Below are 23,581 nucleotides of genomic sequence, written 5' to 3' on the forward strand. Positions count from 1 at the left end.
AAACAGATGGCAAGGACAGATCCACCATTAAATTACCATTAACTTTGCAGAGCCTGTGCCAACACACCGAGGTACGTTTAAACAAAATCCCGTCTCATCAAAGAGTTGCGACTGAAATATTTGGAAAATCTAGGAAGGAGTTGAAAGTCGATTAGTAAAGTCTTTGAGAACTATGGATTATTTGGCGTTAGGCGAGCTATTGACCGAAGCAGATGCTATGTGTCGTGTGTGTTGTGTCTGTGTGTAAATGAGACACACTTTACAAAAAACCATGTTCCGTTTCAATCTGGAAATGGGATCAATTGAGCTGGAACTTTCCTTCCCTTTGATTAGTCTGAATTAAACTTGACTTTCCATGAACTTCTCGAGATTCAGAAAATCCGTTAACTGTTGTCGATGTTCAAGTCTTCTAACACCAGTACAATGGACCTGATTTTCTCCTACTTACCTAGACAACAACAACTATCAAGATTATAACCTCCGTTTAAGAGTTTAATATGATTAAATAATTGCTTCAATCAATTTAGACTTACTATTAGAAACATTTCATGTGTGCAGGTTCTGCTCACCTTGTGGTACTTCAGCATTTTACAACGTTCGATGGCCAACACTTTGATTTTGTTGGATCTTGCACATATCTCCTCGTCCGAGACTTTTTAACTTACAACTTTACACTAGATATGCAATATGTCAACTAACGCGGAAAGCCTTACGCATCGGTTCTTCAGCAGATCATTGATGGTGTTTAGTGGAACTTAGATCTAGCCAACCACACCGTACGCGCTAATGGAATCAGCCAAATGCTTCCGTCTTTTGGTTCCTCTACTAAACATGACACTACCGCTTTTTTTACGAAAATGGGAAATTTGTCATAGAATCACTTGCAAAAGAAATTGGACTGGAATGTATCGCAGCTAATGACTGCTGCACTTTTACATATTCTGGTAATTTACGAAAAATGTCTTTCCGTAATGTGTGCTAAAAACTTGCCCATTTACAGGTTGGTACAACAATAAAGTCTCTGGATTGCTGAATACCTGGAGTTATTAGATTAGGTTAGTTTCAATAGAGTTAGCAGCTTTAGCTACTTTCTGTTCTTTTCTATGATAGAATCCTCTTTTGATGTGCTTTTATGATCTATTCAATCGTTTCTATATTGAAAATATTAATCGTCGTCTTGACGGGTAACACCTATAGTTGATCTTGCATAACAACCATATTCGAATGGATTTCTTGATAACCAATTGATAGTTCAAGAAAACTATGGTCGCTCTTCAAGGACATCAAACGACATTAAACGATTGCCCTTGTTAATTTGCATGAATTCTCTGCAAATTCCGCATTTCATACGCTCCTGGTTTGGCAGAACCATTATTTATGAAATGGAAAAGAAATTAGAATTAAAAGAAAAATATAATTTTGAACTGCACATACCGTACTGCATTTCAAACAATACAATCTTTCCATTCTTTCTTCCCCACACTGTATACCCCCTTTCTGTTGCATTACTTAGGCTTGTTTTTATATCTTCATTTCTTTCTCGCCTCCACCTCCCACATTTCATAACCACGATGTCTTTTTTTTTGCTCACCCTTTTTCTTCAACTTTATTGTCTCAATTTAACCTTCACTCATTTCACCAGTACAAAATCCTCCAAATTCTATAGTAAATCGAGCTCTTCCCACCTTCCCAAGGTTAATTTTCCAGAATTTGACGTTAGTGTTTATTACACTTATTACATTATTGGCGTGCCTTCTGGGACGTATTTGAATTTGAGGTTCAACAAAGGTACCTACACTGGAGACACGGATTTCAACGTCTTAAACTCTCGACTGAAGGGCCTACCCAAAGCAGCACTATCAGGCCTCACTCTAAAACAACAAAAGATCGCTTCGGTCAAGATAAGAGAATCAGAGCTGCCCAGACGCGAGAGATTTATAACATGGCGAAGCCTTAACTGATTTTGCAAGTCTACACATCTTTGCTGACCAGTTGGAATCGCACATCAGAGGCTCGGATGCTTTTGGCAAACCGGCTGACTCGTTTGTTGATCTCGTTTACATTCTCTTGGATAAGCTCTTGTCTGACCTACGTCGTAAATTGGCTCGGCAATATGGGACTACAGAATGGACTCTAGAGGATTTGGAGGTAGTGACAAAATGAGAACTTGAGATATTGTACGATATTCCATTCAAACAGCATTACAACCAGAATTCGACAGGTTTTCAAAAAAACAATATGATTTTCGCGGAGCATCTCAATCTACAAAGAAGAAGCAACGTTTACTGCACCAAACTTGTATCAGGAAAGCAACCAAGCTGTGCTTAAACTGCTTATACGAGTCACACATTAATTTGAAAGAATGCACTTCCAAGATTCGTTGCAAATACTGCTCCAAGGCTCATAACTTCAGTTTTCATCTAGAAATCTCAGAAGAAATCTCCAAGAACCAAACCGTGGTCTCCATGTCAGTTTCTATGTCTCCATCCACAACCTTGGTGCCCGCTATTCATCATTCGAATTCGTTGGGATCGTTTTCACAGCCGTACATCTTTCTCAAGACAGCGGTTTTTTATATGCACGCTTCAAGGGCTTTAAAGAACGTGCTTACATACTCATCGATGAGGGATCGCAATCTATCTTTATAACATTACTTCTGGCTAAATTATTGCGCCTAAAGCAATTTTTCCGTCAAAATTTTCTGTTTTCCGGTTTCTCCACGAATCCAAAATATTTTTCTAGGCGGCATGACATACGACTTGTGAAATGTTCTTATTAAAGTCTCCCTTGTCCTTCAACACATTTTGGCAACATGACAAGTCATTTGAATTACTAGTTACTGCACACTCTAGTACCTCTGACTCGACAGCACAGCATTCACTTTCTATCACAATCTCCAAAGACATACCAGAACTGATATTAACCTTATCCCAATCACTCTTTTCGAAATTCCCGGAACCCAACTGTGGTAACATCACTTTGAACATGTACGTATTGATTTTTGACTTAATTTCACAACAAGCTTCATTTTCAACAGGAACATATACTACAGCAATATCACATTCAATGAAAACAAGAAGCACGCCAAATAGAGATCCAGTCACGATCATCTGCTGTTGAATTTGATAGTGATAAGGATGGTTTTTCTTTAACGAAAAAGCATCGCCATCTTGGTTAAATGATAAGAAGAAATCACTATGAGATTCAGCAACTTCACTTAATTTATTAATGTCACGGTATTCCCACAAGCAGTTCCTCTCAAGAACACCAGTTCCGTGACATTTGCAATGAAAAAGTCCATCAGGTGAAGCTCCAATTCATAAATTATTATTTACAAATGTAGAGAACAGTTGAGAAAAATAAACATACCGTGTTGCTTCTGTAGAAAACTTACTTCCAGCAGGGTACCTTTTTCAATAGCAACATAGAAGGATTGTCTGTGAAAGTGTGAAAAATGTGATATGATTGTGAGGCAGTAAATAAACTATAGTTGTAACTGTTTCAAATTAGTGACTAAAACTGATTGATTGTTGCTTTTGTAACTGCTTCTGATTGTGGTTTTGTGATTATGAAAACAAAATTCCTTTTGTAGTCTAACACATTCCAATAGTATGTATTCCTATGGTTTTCCTAACAAGAATAGATTGTAGAAATCTGAAAGTGGTTTCGGGATATCTTATATGATACCATCAGCTGAACAAATTCATGTTGAAGCAATTCTTGGCTGAAAATTGATTTTTCTTTTTTGGACATTACTGGAACATCATTAGTTGATAAAATATTTATTTTTTTACTTTTTGGGGTTCGTTCTACGGAATTTACCTGATGGGATCTATTAAAATCACTGAGTATATGGATACTATGAACAAACACAGATCGCTAAGGGTGAATACTAATCATTGGTTTTCCTTAGATGTATTGGGCATAGTAGTTGCACAGAAAAAACTGTAACACACTGCATCGACGTGGCAGCATACTCCACTTAGTCTTATGAATAAAATTCTGTCTATTATTTTTTTTTTCTTCAATGTAAATATAAAGTATCGTGGCGTTAGGATTTCATTTTGTTGGCTAACTGACGAACAGGAATGTACAGTGGGCATTTTCCTTCGTGCTTTGATCTCCAAATTCACCTAAAACAATTTTTATCTTCTAGCCACTCAGCTTGTGGATTGCCGGGGCAATGACAGGGGCAATGAAGTTGTAAGCCACTCTTTACGTTCTAAATCATGTTTTTTTTTGTCCCAGAATTTGTTGGTATAACAGTTAGTGCAGTTAGAGTGATGGATTCTCCTTAGATGATTCGTTGCTTGAAACTGAATTCGCTGCTGGTGATTTAAATTGTGAAGCTGGCAGGTAAAAATACATTATCTACACTTGTATTCCATAAGAAGTGGGAAAAAAGCAAATGGTGATGGTTCACTCGGGAAAGGGATTTTGAAAACTTTACATGCACACAATTGATGGGCCAAAGAATTTAATTTAGAAAACTATTTTGGCCGACTATGAAAGTGTTGTCTTTGTCCTGGATGAAATTATAAATGCATATAAATTCTCCGTTGTCTAAAAATACATACCGAAAAAACAGTGAAAGCACCCAAGAAGAATACAAAGCAATTTCATATTGATTACTGTAAGGAAAAGCAGACACGATCGGACCGCCACAGTGTGATTTCTGAAGAGAAAACGAAACATTTTGTTTTGGAAACATTCGGCTATTGGTCTATTGAGTTCACATATGCCATTTCACCAATACGTTTGACTAGTTGTGCAAGCGGCTTGTCACTTTTACGAATAAGTTTTTTTAACCGCTGAAGGAAGATTTCAAAAGGAAAACAACCAAAGCTAACAAGTAAACTGAAACGACGGACATCGTCAACAAGATGAAGCAAAGAGTGAACATGTATAGTGACAAAATGCCACCCTACACAACTTTTGGGCTTTCTGTACAAAATGGCTGAGTAGTCGATTACAAAGAATTACAACCAATTCTCTATCTAAATGAGAAGGTTCAGAAGACAATAGCTCGATTGCGGTGTGCAAACATAGAAAATAAATGTATAATGAAGCTGGTAACCCGTCCTTAAGAACGACGGGTCCTGTGTATAGCAAAAATTCCCTAAGTTCAGTAGCATTCATCTTGGCAGTTCACTTAATAAACACGGAATTCACGCAAATTCATAAGAAACGTTTTTTTTTTCTTAAATTCAAAAATTTCTCGATTTATGCAGAAGGCAATTTTTAGTAATTAATTGCAAACGAGAATCTCGTTTTACCCAAATTTGAAGCAATTTCAGCATGCAACTCAGGCAGACCACGTGCATATAGTATAGGACTACATCTTTAACCATTTCAAATTGATCAAGTTGAAGTAAGATAGATTTAGGTACATGAAAATCGATATCTTCTTAGCTAACAAAAGCTTCTTGAGTTCGCTGGTGGACATCATGAACAGGAAAAATGACACGACCATGTTTTTTTCCTGTTTTTTTGTAAATAAAGCCTCTCGTTGCACACTTGGAGCAAAAATTCTACAAATGATAAGAAAATTAGATTAGCAGTGGTAAATTCAATTGTTTTCTTGTATCTGAATTGATTTTCTCAGCAGTAATGGCCAGCTGTTCCAGTAGCTGATGCAGACTTAGCTGGATTTTCTGCTGTAAAAGCTGTAATTTTAATTTGAACTCGTTGCATCTCTCCAGTTGACGTTTCTACGTCGATGCCACCTTTTGCCATAATGAAATCCATTTCCTTAATGAAAGGGGTAAAATACTCATCAATATAATCTGGTTTGCTCATTCCATGAAATACACCGATTGGGAACGGAGTTATTTCTCCTTTGATGAGACCCAGTAGAGGCCAAAAGGAACTAGCGCTGCTCTTTGCTGAAGGAATGCCGTCAATGTTTATTAGAAGTTGAACTGGCTTGCTCATGGAGAATAAAGGAATTTGTCGAAGTTGGTCTTGCAAACATTTTTCAACACTAAAACATACACAAACATACTGTCCACCAAAAATGCGTTATTTTGTAGATGAATTACTCTTGGTGTATTGAGCAGGGTACGGGAATCCTTTGGAAGATGACCAAAAAAATCATTCTGGTATTTCAACTCCCTTAGTCCACTTAACAATGAAGGCTTTTCCCTAGCACACAAGTTTTCTAATATCGAAAAAAGATTATTACGTGGTTGTAGATCTTTTCACGCTTCACAATAATCTAAAAAAACATCATGTTGAAAGCTTATTTTTCGCCTACACTAGGATTTCTTATTCTCTTTACGATAACTCAAACGATCGCAAAAAGGAGGGTACAACTTTAGCCGTGGGTAATGTCTACTGTACAAATTATTCATTTATCAATTTATTTGTCGTTTATAACAAATATTTTTATTTTATGAGCATTAATTTGGGGCATAATGGCATTTACTAAAGTCCGTTACTTTGGGTGGGTTGGAACAGACGATCTGTGCAAAATGGTAAAACAGTGTGCGGGCTTAGGGAGGAGGAATTTCTTTTGCTTTTCCTATATTTCCTTGCCATTACTATTTCTTCAGATCTTTATTATTTAAGGATAACCGATTTACGTAATTGATAACCCAAAGCCAAGGCCCCTTAATTCCTCCTCGGTGATAGGAGGTTTCTTATGTTTATGCACAAGACAAAAAATGTTATAATAACAATATATGTTTTTTTTTTTAATTTTGAATATACTAAATTGTGAATATCAAATAAATAAAAGAAAAATGATGTAATATGTAGAGTTTTATGACAGACATCTAAATAAAAACTAAGCATATCTTTTTGACATGCAATAGCCTGTGCATCTGGTATCTCACGAAAACAGAAAGTCCCCACCCATCCACAATGCTTCTTCCCGTATATTCGGCGCTTAAAAAAAAAAATTGACACAAAATGTAGCTTGTTCGTCCCTACATCACATTCAAAAAGGAACTTTTAAAACTATTATTTAAGATGCTCAAGATATCACGATTTTCGTGACACTTCTATTTGCAAAAATTTTATTCAACGCACTTCTCTCTCTGACTCGAGTTGTGACATTGTCACTAGATGCGGAAGAGTAGTCTTGCACATAGTTTCAGGTCTTTAGTTAACTTTTCTTGTTTCCTATGTATCAAGGGCCTATTATCAATTGACACAGATGGGACTTGATACATATGACAAATTTAATTCTAATTTGATAACTAAGAAAAATATTAGGAAACATATGAACTTGAATCCGAAAGGTGCGTTTCTCTGGAAAATATGAGAAAGACAGGAAACAACCGTTTGATACGTAGTGGGCAAGCCGTTCTTATAACCTTATAAGCTTTCTATTAAAAAGATACTATAGCGCGTAGTTTTAATTTACATGATCATTTAATTTTAAGGAAGAGGAGGAAAATATGGGCCACCTTTTTTCATACTTTCCTCTTCTCCCTTTTCTTCCCTCTTCCGATTCTCTATGGGTTAATTGGGTCTCTAAAACAGTAAACATTAAGAAAAATATTAAAATGTTTTGTATATTCTGTAAAATACATAATAAACAGTGGGTCGAGGTTGCCTTCTTGGATATGTATTTTCCCGTGTTAAGTGCAACCACAACCCCAAAGTATTGGCAAAATGGAGGTTCTTTTCATTGAGCAGTCAAGGAAGGGAAGAATAAAGTGGGAAAGAAAGGGGTCAACCCCTCTTTCTGCACTCTCCTTTGCCATTCTTTTTTTACCCCTTCCTTCCCTTTGCTTACGGAAAAAACAACAAAACATATCAATATTTAGGGGTTGTGGCACACCAAACTTGGGAAAATTCCCATCAGATGGCATCCCTGATCCACTCTTATAAAGTAGGCATGCCGAGTACAGTATACATATTGCGACTGCTGCCACCACGCGTGGCGTTACTGACTGGAAAATAATTCGGATTTTGTTTTAAAAAATGTGATAAAAATGAAATTTTTCCAACAGAATTGGGTATTCCATCAAATTTACATTAAAATAGTATAAAAGAAAAAAAAATTAAATAAAAAACAACTCCGAAGAGCTCTATAGGTCTCTTTACGGTTGTGTTTTCATTACTCAGATATTTGGCAACGAAGCCACCAATGTAACAGCGCGAAAGATGCCAACTAATGAAAATTGCGTGAAAGGGGGGTAAGTAGGAATCAGTAGGCTGGTAAAATCCACCCGTTAGGGAGGAGGGGCTTCACGCACTTCTCTCTCTGAATCGCGTTGTGTCATTGTCACTAGATGCGGAAGGGTAGTCTTGCACATAGTTTCAGGTGTTTAGTAGCCATCGTTATGACATTTAGTCTGCTGTCTAGCCATAACATTTGAATAGTGAATGTGCCTTCTTGTGTTGTATGTTGCAAAACAAGCAAGCCGTCTAAAAAAATACGAATCCAATGAAACAAAGCGTGTTTTTTTTTATTTCTAGCGTGTAATCCATTTTCCGTTTTTTTCTAAATTTAATTTCGTTGTACTTAAGAAAAGAAAAATGTGTTAAACTAACTTGGCACTAGACTCTAGAGGGTTGTGGTGGAGACAGAGAGTTGCACTAAGCAAAACGAGGTCTCCCACTTCTTTCCGATATACTGAACCAAGACGGCCGTTTAGAGGGAGCTTTGATTATCTGGCTCTATTGTTTGAAATAGTTTTTTTTTTATAATATCCATTTAATTTTTCTCTTATTTTCTTTTTTGGTCTCATCCACAACAATATTGTTCTTTCTATTTCATATAGAGATGTGTTGCGTTTCTTGGTAAATGAAATTAATGATCTTTAATTAGGATTTCACTTTTAAGAAGATCAATCACTTAATTGTTGATTTAGTAGATTGTGTCTTCTTATAGCAATTCTTCTTCTTGTCGATGTCAATTCAAATTTGACTCTACTGACATCAAGCTTAGATCTCTCTGATAGAAAGAAAAGATTAAAACAAAATTTTGGATAGAAGTAAATTATTTTATAGATTTTTAAACGGTAACGGTGAAAAAGGGAAGGTACCTTGCTTGAGTTCAACTCTTTTATTGTGCTGCATTTCAAGGGCTTTCTATCCCAGTCTTTGTTTTTGGAGGAGTAGTTGTAAATCGTTTCTATTTGTGTTCGGTGATTATTTATAAAACCCATAAGTCGGTCTGTGGCGTATTTATTATATGTGGCGATTTTCAACCTGTCTGTGGTGACGTTCATATGCATTCATTAAATAAATAAATAAAGTGTCCAGAAGTGTCCAGACACAATAATTCATTATTTTTAGGATCTATGATATGTTGAACTGAAAGGTCCTCCATTTTCTCAAGTTTTTGGTGCCTGTACAGCTATAAGAGAGAGAATCTTCTACCTCAACCGCAATTTGTTTTCACTGTGGGTTTGTCATCTGCTAGATTGTTTGCCTGCATACAGCGACTCCACAGGGCACGTATCAACCCTTTCTTTACAAAATTCAGGAAAAACGTGTCTAATGTAAACCTTTTAGTCATGGTCTCTTCTTCGACGTTTGTCGGAATGTTTTTTTCCGGTTCTCTGTCGATATGGTGAAGCAACTGACTTTTTGCTATACGGGTTTCTAGTTTTCCAAATTATGTGAGATGGAGAACTAGTTTTGGACAATAAAGTTCGGGTAGATGTCCAGCCTACAGAGTGAGCAGATTCGAGTGCAGATGTTGTACCCGCCGCACCGGACGACGTGGGTACCGCTGACATGTCCTGGTTCCACGGTCGTGCATATTTAGTGACAAAGGCAAGTATGAATTTCCGAAAATAAATACAAACGTTTGTTGCAGTTTTGGTTTTCTTGTCAATGATGAGGTTTGGAAATCTCACCAACGTGGTGTCCACAACAAAACGGATAGAATCCGGATGTGGATGCAGCGTCTGAATCTCAATGGAGTCGGCTAATGTCCGATATACAGCCTTATACTCGTTTTTGGACAATAGAGTTTTCGCATTTTTCATCTTCTTGGTCAGGGTGGTTCCGAAAAATGATGGCACTTTGTATCTTTTAGTATCAAGTCGACGATACCCTTTATCATTATGTTCTGACAAAGGGAAAATTTGGCTGTAAATTTCCTGAGCATTCACCTCTTCATCAGAGTCTGTGGAAAAAAATAGTTACGACAACATTCACTTTCATTAAGCCAACTGTACTAATCATACCACTAGGCACATTATCAGAATCTAGTTCAGAATCCAACGCAATAGAACTATGTTGATTAGATGTAGAAGCGGTCACCAAATTGTCTATGCAAAATAAATCAAATGATTAGAATAAAATTTACTTTCATTAAGTATACAATTTACAACTAGACACATGATCACAATCCAATCCAGAATCAAATGGAGAAAAAGTATTAAGAAGCTTGGATGTAGTAGCAATCCCCAAATTGCCTGCAAAGAGAAATCATATAAAATCTTACTAGACATTCTGTGTTAAATGACTAAATAATATACCTGAATGTGTGTAATCTTGAAAAGATATTCGTGAACTATTTTGGTGAAGAATGGGAGTTGAATGGAGTATGTTATCAAAGTCTTGTGGCGATTGTGACTCATGCATGAAAGGGACAACCACACCTTCAAACGTGAACTGTGGGATTTTTTTCACGACACAGCACAATTCAGATAGATGTGTTTTGAGCGAATTATCAGATACATTTACCCATTTACTCACTCGGAACTCACTCTCTCTTTCAAAACTACAATAACCTGATTCAAAGACACTAGCTAACTCTTTATTTTTGGAAACCATACGATTTGCAATTTGTTGCAAGTCGCTTTGCTCAGTTGAGATTTCTTCTAGAACAATTTCATATGGGGCATTTGCCTTACCGTCAACTAATTCGACAAATTCACACCGTTTCTTCACGTTATCAAGAGACGCAATTTTCGTTACTAAACTCTAATGCAAATTAAATTTTGACAAGTCTTCGCCGTTTGGAGGTTGCCGTCTTGCCCTCTTAACAAAAACCATGCTTGATTGCGTACCTTTTTAATTAATTGTTGCAACACAGCAAACCTTTCTCTTTGTAGCCCAGAAATTCCGGGGTCCATATGTCCAAAAATTTTCAATCAATTTGAAAAAATGAGAATGATACATGAAACCCCAAAATTCTCGAAAAAAGTCAAGATTTCGTACATTCACTTATTTTGGGGGGTTGACAACCCCGAATAAATTGTACCCTTTTGTTTAGTGGCTACATCTTGATTTGTGGATCGCAATGATTCCATTTTGGCTTTGAAAGAACTCAGTGAAACGGCTGGCCCTCCAACTTGAGTGAGAAGGCCTCTTCTTTCATCCAACAACAGTTGATTGCTATAGTTAGGGTCGTTGACTGTTGCCAATCTGTGAGGCAGTTGTGTAAGTTTTCGGATGACAGTGCAAAAGCTTTAGGCCGCTCTCGCCCATGATGCAAATTTGTTTATAGTACACAACGAAATGAGTCATCATCCCGGTTTAAAAACGAATTACAATTTCTCGTGTTTACCTGAAACAACTTGTCCTTTGCATCGCCATATTAGTGATGTGTGCTTGGACGTACGTTTTGCGCAATCAATTCAGCCAACTTACTTTGCTTTCTTGCAATTAGTTGTCTAAAGTGTTTTTCGCTTTTCCATCTTCCCTGGTAGATGCTTTGGGGTTTTATTTCCTTCTCTTCCACAAACATCACATTTTCGTCAAACTGCACTCTGATGTCTGCTGTTCGTGATCTCCCTTGCCAAAATTGAGGAGATTTTAACGTGACTATCACACCATTTTGACGGCGACTTATCGGCTCCTAACTTGTCTTCCTGTGGACGCATAATTCATTTACACAACCTAAGCAATAAAAATATAAATAGCACGGTAAATTGTTACCTGAGTTGGAATGCGATACATGCCTTCCTGTGGGAAAACACTTCCCGTCACTCCTTCAGGACGTCTAAAGAATTATTACATGTATTATACGTTGATGATACGTAAACATTGTTTCTACAACAAACGGCAATGACACCTCAAAGCAACTGTTGGGTGTTTCAATTTAGCCGCTGCATGTTCCAGAGCTCCCAGATGTTGGTAGCCCTGGCATCACTTTTGCCTGCAACAGAAACAACAGCAGCTCCAACGGTTTTTGGGAAAGCATCGGTGAAAATCACACAAATGGCCCGCGCCCATTGCACACGACCCACAAAGTGGATGTGTTTGGCGGAATCCTTAAATGTTCTCTCTCTTTTTTGTTTTTTTTTTGTTTCATATTTTTCCCACTGGTAGTGTCACTCACCCGTCCATTCAGTGTTTGATATGCGTTTGAGAACTTTGGGGCCTCGTCCACAATGTAAGATTGGTCTGCTTCCCCTGCGTCCTGGTAAGGAGTGTTGTCCTGTTGGGAATTTCTGAGACGAAGGTTTGGTTAGAAAGAGCTTTGGTCTCCAGATAGACCCGCGGTTAGAGTATAGGGGGACAACATTCCTTACCAGAACGCAGCCAAGCCGCTGATCTTACTTCGTGGCCTCGACAACCAGTGGCCATTGTAATTTTTGAAAAGGGCGTCGTTCTCTCACTACGGTCGGAAACTTCGACCACGCCCTAAAACTCTGAATTGTGACAACAGATTAAACGAAAAAGGCAAAGAAATTAGACATATAAAAAAATAGGGGTTTGAAACATCACTAGTTGCATGGTAGCGCCTGGGAACTTTAACGTGTTGCAGGTTGCAGACAACGAGGACGGGCACTCAGAGCGCTACACGCGAAACAGCAGAGGGCACTGAGATTCGATAAAGAACAGTGTAACAGACTAAAAAATGGGAAAAAGGATTTGGAACAAGAAACACCTTGAAGAGGGAAAAAACTAAGTATGTTTGTGAAGTTTACAGGACATAATAAACAAAATTTAGAGAAATGTTACTGATAACCCAGCTGGAACTCAGCAATAGAAAATGTGCAACACTTTACTTATTAAATAGACCTCTGCAATAGACACTGCGAAATCAAAAATAAATAAAAAACCTAGGCACTAGAGAACCTCTGCAATGGAGACTGCGAAAATTAAGAGTAAAGTCAAAGAAAACTTAGGGACTAAAGCACCTTTGTAATAGAGACTGCGAAATTTAAAAAAATAAAAATAAAAACTTTAAAAACAGTTTTCGATGTGCTAAACGTAGCACATCGAACACTTTTTTGGGGGGTTCCACTAACCATTCAGAGACGCATTGGTAGCTTCAATCAAGGATAATTTGTGTATTTGGGTACGAGACGTTTAATGATTGAATTATTTGGGGTTTTTTTTACTTGGTAGTGTTGCAGTAACCGGAATGGAGGACGAGGACGACTTAATTATTTTCTACGAAGAGGAACCCAACGTCGAACACTTGGCAGGTAACTGTAACGGTGATGAACTCTCAAACGACTGACGAACCAAACACGGGAAACTGCACGTTTTGTTTTCAGGCTTCGACGAAATCGCGAAGCACAACAACGCCATTGTAGCCGAGATAACTATTCACTACAACAATCGAAGGGCACCATATTCCAGTGTGGCGGTGAACACACGTGACATTAGAGCCCTCAGGAACGAAATTGACATACTCACGAAACTAGAGAACCCGCATCACATGCACATCCATCGTCAAAGTTGGTTTTCTTTTGTGTCTGGTCGCGAAACTTATTGCAGCCACATAAACTTCTTTGAGAAGGGAAAAGACGGTTGTGACTGCTTTACATATTACTAATGCTAACAGTGTATGTTGCTTTCTGGGTCGCAGATGGTGGACTCTGCCGTTAACTGGACAGCACATGATGTATCTCGTCATGGAATTGATTCACGGTGGTGACTTGCAGCAGAGACTGTTCGACGTTGGGCATTTGTCTGAGCATACTGCCAGGTTTTTCTTTCGTTCAAATAGTCTTTGCCATAAAGTACTGTCACGACCGCTCACCTCCAATTGTTCACCACGACCTCAACCCTGGAAACATTTTGCTGGCTGACTCAATAGTAAAGTCTGTAGTAAAGTAGAGTCAGGCGAGTTTGTGAGAGTAAAGGTAAGCACGTCAATTAAGTCTTTCAGGATGACAAGTTCTAATTTCTTTTTTTTTTCTTGCTTTTCTTTCTATCCGGTTTCCATTCGATATGGTGCGATTTGTTGCAACGGCCGGGATTCCGGGGAAGAAGATTGCTGATTTTGGACTCTTGAAACATCTCTTGAGTCCCTCGACGTTGAAGACCTTTTGCTGAACCGAGTTGTCCATCGCCACGGAAGTAAGACGCCAATTGGAGGACGCCGACGTTAAGCCTTAGCCCAGATAGGAATTATTGTCCCAAGGCGGGACCAAAGCCGTGCGGATGGTGCGGGGGGCACAGGGGAATCTCTAAGAGGTCCCATTGCGAGCCCTTATTTGAACACGTTACTCATTTTCATCTTGTCGGATACGTCATTTTTTACTCCCTCTCGTAGAAGTCTCTGATGCGTCCCGTTTTTATTTTTTGGCTCCTTCTCGACACTTAGAAAATTTCGGAGAAACTGTCTTTGTCTTTTCGCGGCAAAGTTTGATTCTAAAATTCTATTATTAGCTTTATCTTCAAAACTCAGATATGATTTCGTGGTCCATCTGTATAGTACTGGCTTCTCACCACGACGATCCGGGTTCGATCCCCGGGTTAGATTCCATATTTCTTCAACTATGGTGGTTATATGCAGTCGAATTATGATGTGTGCCTCGTAACCCTTTGCATACTCTGACAAATAAACTTTGTCCGGATTGTCCGGATATCCGGATCACCGTTCGTGAAAAAATGTCGGCAAAGCAAACACTCATATGAAAAAGAAGAGTAAAAAAAAAGAACGAAATTCAGAGTCCAGAAAAAGATTTATTATTAATGACTTCTTGAGATCCTTTTTCCGTCCCAAGTACGTCTAAAGTCCATCCAATGGGTCGGGATAAGGACCGCTATGAGATCTCGGCGAAGCGGACATTGGCCATACGTAAAAGACGTCCTAGGAATGTAAACTTTGGAATCTGCTATGTGCCAAGTACATCCCAGACGTCTCAAAGTGACGTGTTTTGGGCGTCTATGGGACTGCAGTGTGCTATCTGGGTAGACGGCGGCAGCCAACGTGTGGAGTTTGGGCGTTATCCTGCATTACATACTGTTCGGGAGACATCCATCGTGCTCCCGCGCAGATTACACGGATCGGTCGACGTCCACCCAACGTACGTATAGCGGGTCTATTAATTTTCCACTTTTTGATCCGTCTGGTTATTTATCATAGATTTTTTTTATGTCGTTTGACCTGATTGTTGGGAATATAATGGCCCAACAGCCGACGACAACTTGGTCCGGCCGCCGCACTACTACCCAGGTGCATTTACGCGACTATTTCCTAGGGGGCCCCGGTTAGGTTGCCCCAATTATCGCATTGTCCTCCCCCCCCTTTAATTTTTACAGCCCCAAAAATTACTGTAATTCTCGTCAGTGTGTGTGAATAAACGAAGGGTACAAGATTTAGCCCAAGTGTCTTCAAATTTCTCTATTTAAACTATAAGTATGGCCTAGACACAACACAACTGTATTTAAAGTTTAACATTATCCTGCGAAACCGTTTAGTAAAATCAGTTAAAATTCAAGTCCCACCCATCCACCACATTCAAATAAAAACAGATTTTTTTTCTCTCATCAGGGCCATCAAACATGTGAATACCCCTAAAAAAGAAAGAGTATTTTTTTCTTAAACTCTCATTACTCACGCGCGGCCATTTGTAAAATGGTGTGGCCCTTAAACAACCGACGGCCAGTTTCTCTTTCGACAAAGATTGTTCTTTTTTTCTCTGTGTGCCGTCCCCCAACTGGTGGCCATTGTAATATTCGTGCCATTGTTCATCTGGCAACCATTTTTTTCTCTCTTTCTCTCTGTGTGTGTGTCGGTCATTTGCAAATTTGGTGATTCGTCTCTCATTGGACGGCCATTTTTTGCAAAGTTTTCCGTTGCGCGCCGTTTATTATCTGATTCGGCCATTGATCATTCCTTTGTGTCGTCACCGTGTCATCTTGACAGCCGTTTCATTTTACTTTTTTCTGGTGAGCCGTCTCACACCTAGACGGTTAATCCTTCAAATTTGTGTGTCTCTCTCTCTCGTTTTATGTTCCCTCTCTTCTTCCCAATTTTTTTAGCGTCGTGAACTAATTCTTTCTTTACTATCTCTCAATAAATTAGTAGACGAGCCGAAAGGTCTCCAAAATCTGCAGCAAAATAGGAAAGAGGAGCCAGAGGATAAAGAGGGTGCAGTTGCGCTAACAGGGGCTATTGCCCCCTTGGGTGGAGCCGCCACCTCGTCCCCCAGCACGAGAGCCAATCCCGGACAAGGCGGATAATAATTTATTAATTTGTTGTTCTCAAGATATGTTTAAGATATATTGGCAAGATATCTAAGAGAGATGACATTTAGCCACTGTATAGCTGGTACAAAGATATCATTAGTTATCTTTACAATAGATGTAAATGTATCTACAAGTTATCCGCAAGATATCTTTTTCTACTTGGGTAATCGTGTATTGTGACCTCTGTATACATGAGGATTGATGCTTAACAGGATGGCCTGTCCACCATATATGAACCAGCTTGTGGAAACCGGTTCTTGTTTTCCTAAGTCACAATCCAGCATAAATCGCCATCTTTTATGGTTTAAGGTGACGCTGTACTTGACTGTTTCAGCTTTTATTCCATGCTTTGTTCAATTGGAAATAACTGTGACAACCGAAATAAAATCTTGAACGGCAGATCACGGTTCCCTTATTTGGCAACACCCTTTGGCCTTCGTGTAACTTAGGATCTCCCCAGTCTCTTGGTACGGGAGGAAGCATCGAGGAATTCTGTTTTCAACATTATTCCCGAAACGATCACGGACAGATTGGAATCACGAACGAGTACAACCTCGAGACTGATCTCCAACGGGACCTTGATGAATTATTGGGGAAAATCCCCAATTAGTCTCGTTTCAAAGCCCGTAAAACTTTATTTACTTTGTATTAATTATATTAATTGAGGGGAACACAGCAGAAAAACCCTTTACCGATTTTCTTAAATGATTTCCAAAACACTCGCAAGGAGGACGCAGGGGGAAGTTGCAGCGGCAAACAAAATGTCCCCCTTGCGGATGTGTTGCAAATCATTTAGGAAAATTGAAAAAGGGTAAAATGAAAGCTTGAAGCTTGAAAGCTTTAATTTTCCCGAGCGTTATGTATGAGTGATTAACACACCCGCTTGGTGGTGATTAGCACAGCCAGAACTAGAAGTGGCTTGAGGAGCAGCACACAAATCGGGTGTGCTAATTACTAATATGAACCCCATGATTTTTTCCACGGGGGTTTTACACAGAAGTTCATTACTAAGGTCGAAAGAAAGCTCATGCAAAAAATTCACTATTAATTTGCTTGGGGTAAAATAGCTTATTTGACTATATTATGTACTATTTTTGAGAAAGTTGCTGCTCCCTTTAGTCTGTCGTTTTTACAGTTAATACAGCCGAGAGCCGACTCTGGAGCGTCCGAGCGGACGACGTTAGTTGTAGTTTTTTTTCGTCGTTGTCGACTACCGGTTCTATTATAACGTTTCGATTGTAAGCATCAGCCTTAATTTGTTTGTCTTTTCTTTTACATTTCAACTTTTTCATTCGTCTTTATTCAACCAACATTTAGTTCAAAACGCCCAGGAGCAACCCATAAAATGTTTCGCACGGTTCAGCAGCGAATGTGGTCAAGGTAAGTTTCATTTCTTCGAATAAACCAAATAAATTATTTAAGATTACACTTTTAATAAGTAATTCGTACCATGACTGCTAACTTAATTAGTAATAAAATCTGCATAGATATATGTTTGCACGACCAAAACATACCTTGCCCGATTTGCCGTATGATTATAACGCACTGGAACCAGTTATTTCGGCTGAAATTATGCAACTGCATCATCAAAAACATCACCAGACGTATGTCAATATGCTGAACCAATCAGAAGAAAAATTCATGGAAGCAAAAGAAAAGAGTCAGTAGTTCTTCAGTAGGAATATTTTTATAATAAAGTTGTATTTTTAATATTTGATGTTTTGTTTAGATGATCTAAAAACTATGATTTCTCTTGGACCAATGCTTCGATTTAATGGCGGAGGTCATCTCAACCACTCAATTTTCTGGCAAAATTTATCCCCTAACGGAGGTGAACCTGAGGGAGAACTGTTAGAAACAATAAATAAGGATTATGGTTCACTTGAGAACTTCAAGAACATCTTTTCATCAGCGACAGTAGCAATTCAAGGTTCAGGATGGGGTTGGCTAGGGTATAATAAATCCACTAAAACTTTAGCCATCACCACTTGCTCTAATCAAGACCCTCTGGAACCTACTACAGGTAAATATAACTAGTATTTTAGTAATTAGTATTTTTTTTTTTTTTTTACACTTACATTTTTATATGTTTATAGGATTAGTTCCGCTGCTCGGGATAGACGTTTGGGAGCACGCGTACTACCTTCAATATAAAAACGTTCGAGCTGACTATGTTAAAAATTTGTTCAAAATAATCAACTGGAAAGACGTTTCTTCTCGTCTGGCTTCAGCGAAGCAGTCATCTTAGAAATTTTGTTTTCTGATTCATAGAATATAACATTAGTTAAGATTGTAACAGACGAGTGTGTATGTTGATTCAATACAGAAAATGGGCTATGATCTTAATATTCTAAAGGAAGAACAACTTGAAACGCCAAAGGTCAGACGTAAAAGAAAAAAGCTCTTTATTACGAAGTAAAACTTTCTCCACTTCTTCTTTGGTGCAAGAGCTATCCGATTTTCGGACGAATTCGTAAACATCGTTGAGACTCGTACCATGGTGTTGTACAGAGAGGAAAACTGATAGTAAACCTACAAGTAAACGTGATTTAAAGGTTTTGTTGTCAACAAAACTATCTCCTCGGCATACTTAGAAATTTGGCGGAACGATCATCAGAAAGACTGTCAGGCGCATCGGTACTATTAGCCAATTGAATGGGTAATGAAGTTGATTTATCCTTTATGGATCTTAATCTCTCTTCAGTCAAATTTTTTTCCAGGGTTTTAACGTGCTGTTCCTTCATTTGCAGCTCCAGCTTAAGGTCGGAACGAACTATCTCCACTTCGTTTTTATAAGCCTCGAGTTGGCAACGTAAACTGTCATTTTCCTCCTGTTGACACCCAAATGAAATAGAATTCTTTATCGAAATATCAAATAAATAAAATAAATGTTACCTTAAGATGCGCAATGCTTTTTTCGGAAGCGTTAGACTTGTAGCGGCGGGGTTCATCCGATTCGGAATCTGAAAACTCCATGTTGTCGTCATCTTTGCTGCTCGTTAAAAACTCGACAGTGGGCTCCAATTTAATGTCCTAGAAGAAATCAAATTCACGTAAGACCACATGGACATCATATGTACAATAAGGTCCCAATCAAGCAATGGGATCCAAACCCTTAATAGTCTAATTATTACCTCTACGCATCCACTTAAAACACTCGCTTTTGCTAGACTTACCAACAAACTTACGTTCCTTACAGGGCAAATCAGGGGTGGAAGAACTGGCGGGATATGTAGAGTGAAACAGCGAAACACAAATTCAAAGAAGAGAAGGAGAAAAAGATGGGAATGGGATTGAAAATTAACATACCATCACGTGTTTTTTCCACGACTCGAGACTCTTTCGTTGAGCTTTGGTGAAATGATCCCAGGCTTTTTGGTGACTTGCTGCTTGAAATAGCCGCTCCATTTCACCCACTAGTTTGGAAATCAGAGGTGACAACCAACCAAATGAGAAGAAAAAGAGAGGCAAAGAAACGCCACCAATTACCATTTATCATGAATCGTTCGCTGACCGGATGATAGGAACTTAAATGACTATCCAAACAAAACAGAAGTTTCGTTGGTTCCATCTTATTTACTAAACAATACGTGAGGACTTGAGCGACACCGCACTACGTTCACAAACAAAATGTCAAACAATGTTTTTTGTTTGGTTTTATTATTATTATAAAAATGAGTTTAAAATTCTACTGAACATTTGAATGGAGTAGCTTGAGTCCATCAGTCATAAAAATTTTAGACGTTTAGTGGGATACTGACCTTGCTGAAAGTTACTTTAAATATGATCTCCACATTGACGCAATCAACATATTCTGACTCATTTACCTTAATTTATTGATGAATTAATTCTGCTGAGACCTTTCTATTTAGAATGCATGTCTGATGAAAGCTGAACCATTATACATGGTTGAACCGCAAAACCTTTATTTTTTTTTACTTTTTAAACTAACCATGGACCAGAACACTATGGAAATCATTTACTCTTGTTAATTTATCGTTTGTAAAGGTTTGACTAAGATATAATGGCACATTGTTTCAAGTGAGAAAAGATGACCCTATTCAAATCCCAGAAAAGATTGGTAATTGTGAACGAAAGCCACTTACGTTGCGAGGTCAGATGAAGGAATTTCTGCCGTAAAGAATCATGGGTCCTACGAGCCTCTTCTTCTAGTTGACTTTTTTCAGATCCCAGACGACGCAAATGTGCATGAGCAGATTGGATCATTGAGTAGAAACCATTTGAATTTCTTTTGGAGCAGTCGCCACGTTCAAGCCAAGTAGCTAAGATCTGAACGGCTCGACCAAACCTTTCCTCATTCTAAATATATTTGTGTAAGTTATGAACACTGTCGACTATTTTATTTATGTAATTTACTTTCAACTGTTCGACCACGACATGTGCTTCGTGTTCGGCATAATGAGGCACTGGTGGTGGCGAAGGCGGTCTCCATTTGTCCTCTTCAATTCTCTGCCGATGGCGTAATTCACGCTCAAGCCGTCGTGCTTGACATTCGTATTCATATTGGTCGTCTCGCGCTTGTGCAAAGTCGACGTGCAGCCGGCCGCTGCTTGTATTGCTGGTACTTGGATTATTAGCGTCTGGTTTCTGATTGTTCAAACGTACACGATAACCTGATAAGTTCAAAATAAATACCTGTAAAAAAAATAAAGGCGTAACAGAAATTTTAATGAATCGCCATACCTGAGAGAAGAATAGCAGTATCGACGAAGCATTCACGTTCAAATCTGACATGAGCAAAGTTCTTTTTGCTCATCCGTATCGTAAGTATACTGCCACACCGTTCAAATATCTCTCTCAAAATTTCCTCTGCAATGATTGAGAACAAAAATTGTTGAATCAACAGAAATACTGGTGAAATCGGTGAAATCAATCTCAAAACTAATATTATACCAGTAATATTTTCAGCCAATCCTCCAACGAAAACGGTCTTGCATCCGAGAGGACGTTCTCTTGTTGTTGGGAGCGGGGCTTGTGGATTAGGTGGAAAAAGCACACAGCTTTTGAGATGAATTGGTTCTTTGGTTGGATGTGAAACATTTCCCATACCAGAGACAAGGCCAAACTGCAACAAAAAATAAGATTATTACAAACTTCTCTGATTAAGATTGTAAAATATGCAATATGCAACATTAATTTTCTTACATCAAAGGGCATTTGAGGTCCCATTGCTGCCATGAAGGAGGAAGCATCTGATGAATACATTGAGTTGTTGACCAGAGAAGGATTGGCCATAGAGAAACCCAGACCCATTGGCATAGGAGGGTTGTCCCAAACATTATTTGACTGAGCATTATTATCTCTTTGTTCACTAGGTTCATTACTGCTGGGAGAATTGGAAAGCACCATGATGTCATCATCACTCTCACACGCCAGACTATTGCTTCTCATTCTTTTTCTTGATTCTCTGTTCTTGCCATCATGTCTCTCTCTGCTGTTGCTGCTGCCAGACTGGTTTAAGTAGCGCTCATTTTCTTTCCCATTCTCTGATGTATTTTCATTTTCGTGTGGGTTTGGCCTAGCCAAGCCTTCAGGTCCACGGTTGACTCCAGAAATTCTCTGGTTGGTTGCCAGCATACCTCCAAGCCCCAAACCTAATGCTGCAGATTGCATGGTAAAGGGTAGACCTGGGATACCCTGTCCAGCAGAAGTCATTAAAGCAGAAAAAGGAAGACCTCCCAGTGTAATATGGTTGTGACCAAGAGTCATGGGTCCAGCATTTGAAGATCCTAAACGGATAATTCAATTTTTAAATCCGTGTAATCAATAAAATGCATTCCCATCGTTCGTTGGGGAAATTGTTAAGTACAACATTAAATTTAACTTGAAAACACATACCAGAGGCTTGAGAGCCTAGAGGTAGTCCAATAAAAGCATATGGATTAGACATTTTCAGGTTGTTTCCGAGTAGTTAATTTCCGAAGCCAACGAGATTCACGATAATTTAAAACAAATCTTTATTTAGATTTACAAAACGCAAAAATACTCTTATCCTCCTCCCGATGTCCACCTCGCACCGTAAACTAGCCTATCTAGATTCTAGAGGGCGGGATAGGGAAGATAAAGATGGATCACGGATCCTTTTGAAATCTATATTGGAACTTGGAAGTGTTAATTATTAAATATGTAAAACAATTATGATTAACATTAGTCTTATCTCTAAAACTTGAATTTTATTTTTAATTTTTTTTATTTTGTTAAATAGAAAAAGGTTAAATATAGAAAAAGCAGAAAAAGAGGAACTGAGTGAGGTTGCCAGCGCCATCTCGTCACTGCTTAATATAAAGAACGAATGTAAAAAGGTTTCATAGGTGGCAGTTGCCATGCATGTCAAATCAAAACAAAAACCAAAGCACTGAAAGCAGCTTCTTACAAAATCAACATGCGAAATACGACAAATAACGAAAATCTCAGCACAAATACACCCACCAGCAAAAGTGGGATAAAAACGCTTCCTGATAAATATTATTACCTGGATGTCCAAGTGTAAGTAAGTTTATTTATTGAATTTCTTTATATATTATAACCCAAAAAATTATTGGTTAACAGAGAATTCGAAGAGACCACGGGGAAAAAACAACCTGTCTTTACAAAAGAATTAATTAAACTATCTGTCTCAAATGCAATTAAAAAATTGTATGGAGAGGTAAAGCTAGTGAAAAATATCTGTTATAATATTTCATAGTTTCAACCAGTAATTTATTCTTTCTTTTCTTAGCTTGGAAGTGCAGCAACAATTGATGTTATTTTTCTAGACCAGGCTACTAAAAGAATTATTCTCAGGTGTCCAAGTTGTTTTTATGTAAAACTTCATAGTTCCCTCACTTTAGCTACTCACTATGAAGGCCATGATTGCTATTTTCAAGTCCACAAAGCCTCAAGCACACTTATCAGTTTAGATTGTCACAGTCGAACCTACAGTTTTTCAAAGGAAGATCAACAATTGTGAAAAATACATGATCATGTTTTTTTTTGTAAATTTACAAAAAGTATGATAATTGACTAATGTTGTCCCATCAATATTATGTGTAAGGTTTTCAATTTACAAAATAGAAATACCTTAGGCATTTGAAATGCTCAACATTTCAACAAATAATGGTTAAATTAATGACACATAAAAAAATGATCTTTTAAGTTTTTGTTTAATTGGAACCAGGTATTTTTTTTTTTACAGATGAAAATGCAAAAGGCCTTTCGTAATCAGCACAGTCGT

At 38.2% G+C, this 23,581-nt stretch overlaps 3 protein-coding genes across 5 annotated transcripts; 2 read left to right on the plus strand and 1 right to left on the minus strand.

Moving 5' to 3' along the window:
• Positions 1-17,291: 17,291 nt before the first annotated feature.
• Positions 17,292-18,687, plus strand: LOC124196637 (superoxide dismutase [Mn], mitochondrial-like). 2 transcript variants are annotated; one of them, XM_046591788.1, is made up of 6 exons: positions 17,292-17,405; positions 17,467-17,585; positions 17,665-17,727; positions 17,835-18,007; positions 18,077-18,370; positions 18,444-18,687. In XM_046591788.1, exons 1-6 carry the CDS (start codon positions 17,307-17,309, stop codon positions 18,593-18,595), a joined length of 900 nt encoding a protein of 299 aa, XP_046447744.1. In that variant the 5' UTR covers positions 17,292-17,306; the 3' UTR covers positions 18,596-18,687. The 2 variants fall into 2 exon arrangements, with proteins under 2 accessions (XP_046447744.1, XP_046447745.1); XM_046591789.1 differs by lacking the exon at positions 17,292-17,405 and having other exon boundaries at positions 17,543-17,585; positions 17,679-17,727.
• On the minus strand, positions 18,632-22,607 carry LOC124196636 (ecto-NOX disulfide-thiol exchanger 2-like). 2 transcript variants are annotated; one of them, XM_046591787.1, is made up of 10 exons: positions 22,207-22,607; positions 21,514-22,097; positions 21,262-21,433; positions 21,052-21,177; positions 20,725-20,981; positions 20,454-20,667; positions 19,657-19,763; positions 19,243-19,380; positions 18,938-19,178; positions 18,632-18,879 (listed from the first exon to the last, which is right to left on the minus strand). In XM_046591787.1, the coding sequence occupies exons 1-10, from the start codon at positions 22,256-22,258 to the stop codon at positions 18,698-18,700; spliced, it is 2,073 nt and encodes a 690-aa protein (XP_046447743.1). In that variant the 5' UTR covers positions 22,259-22,607; the 3' UTR covers positions 18,632-18,697. The 2 variants fall into 2 exon arrangements, with proteins under 2 accessions (XP_046447743.1, XP_046447742.1); XM_046591786.1 differs by having other exon boundaries at positions 21,052-21,433; positions 22,207-22,425.
• Positions 22,608-22,673: 66 nt separating this feature from the next.
• Positions 22,674-23,347, plus strand: LOC124196638. Its single transcript, XM_046591790.1, has 3 exons — positions 22,674-22,854; positions 22,918-23,014; positions 23,087-23,347. Exons 1-3 carry the CDS (start codon positions 22,751-22,753, stop codon positions 23,315-23,317), a joined length of 432 nt encoding a protein of 143 aa, XP_046447746.1. The 5' UTR covers positions 22,674-22,750; the 3' UTR covers positions 23,318-23,347.
• The last annotated feature ends 234 nt before the right edge of the window (positions 23,348-23,581 follow it).

This window comes from Daphnia pulex, chromosome 7 (genome assembly GCF_021134715.1).
Source record: "Daphnia pulex isolate KAP4 chromosome 7, ASM2113471v1".
Taxonomy (NCBI): domain Eukaryota; kingdom Metazoa; phylum Arthropoda; class Branchiopoda; order Diplostraca; family Daphniidae; genus Daphnia; species Daphnia pulex.

Excerpts from the sequence above, each read along its gene's own strand:
- LOC124196638 (XM_046591790.1), top strand. The coding sequence starts at position 22,751 with ATGCGAAATACGACAAATAACGAAAATCTCAGCACAAATACACCCACC. Across the intron at positions 22,855-22,917 it reads TATTACCTGGATGTCCAAGT|AGAATTCGAAGAGACCACGG; the intron begins GTAAGTAAGTTT and ends ATTGGTTAACAG. Across the intron at positions 23,015-23,086 it reads TTAAAAAATTGTATGGAGAG|CTTGGAAGTGCAGCAACAAT; the intron begins GTAAAGCTAGTG and ends TTCTTTTCTTAG.
- LOC124196637 (XM_046591788.1), top strand. The coding sequence starts at position 17,307 with ATGAACCCCATGATTTTTTCCACGGGGGTTTTACACAGAAGTTCATTA. Across the intron at positions 17,406-17,466 it reads TCACTATTAATTTGCTTGGG|TCTGTCGTTTTTACAGTTAA; the intron begins GTAAAATAGCTT and ends TGCTCCCTTTAG. Across the intron at positions 18,008-18,076 it reads CATGGAAGCAAAAGAAAAGA|ATGATCTAAAAACTATGATT; the intron begins GTCAGTAGTTCT and ends TGTTTTGTTTAG.
- LOC124196636 (XM_046591786.1), bottom strand. The coding sequence starts at position 22,258 with ATGTCTAATCCATATGCTTTTATTGGACTACCTCTAGGCTCTCAAGCC. Across the intron at positions 22,098-22,206 it reads TCTAGGCTCTCAAGCCTCTG|GATCTTCAAATGCTGGACCC; the intron begins GTATGTGTTTTC and ends TTATCCGTTTAG. Across the intron at positions 19,764-20,453 it reads CCTTCATCTGACCTCGCAAC|TGGGTGAAATGGAGCGGCTA; the intron begins GTAAGTGGCTTT and ends TTTCCAAACTAG.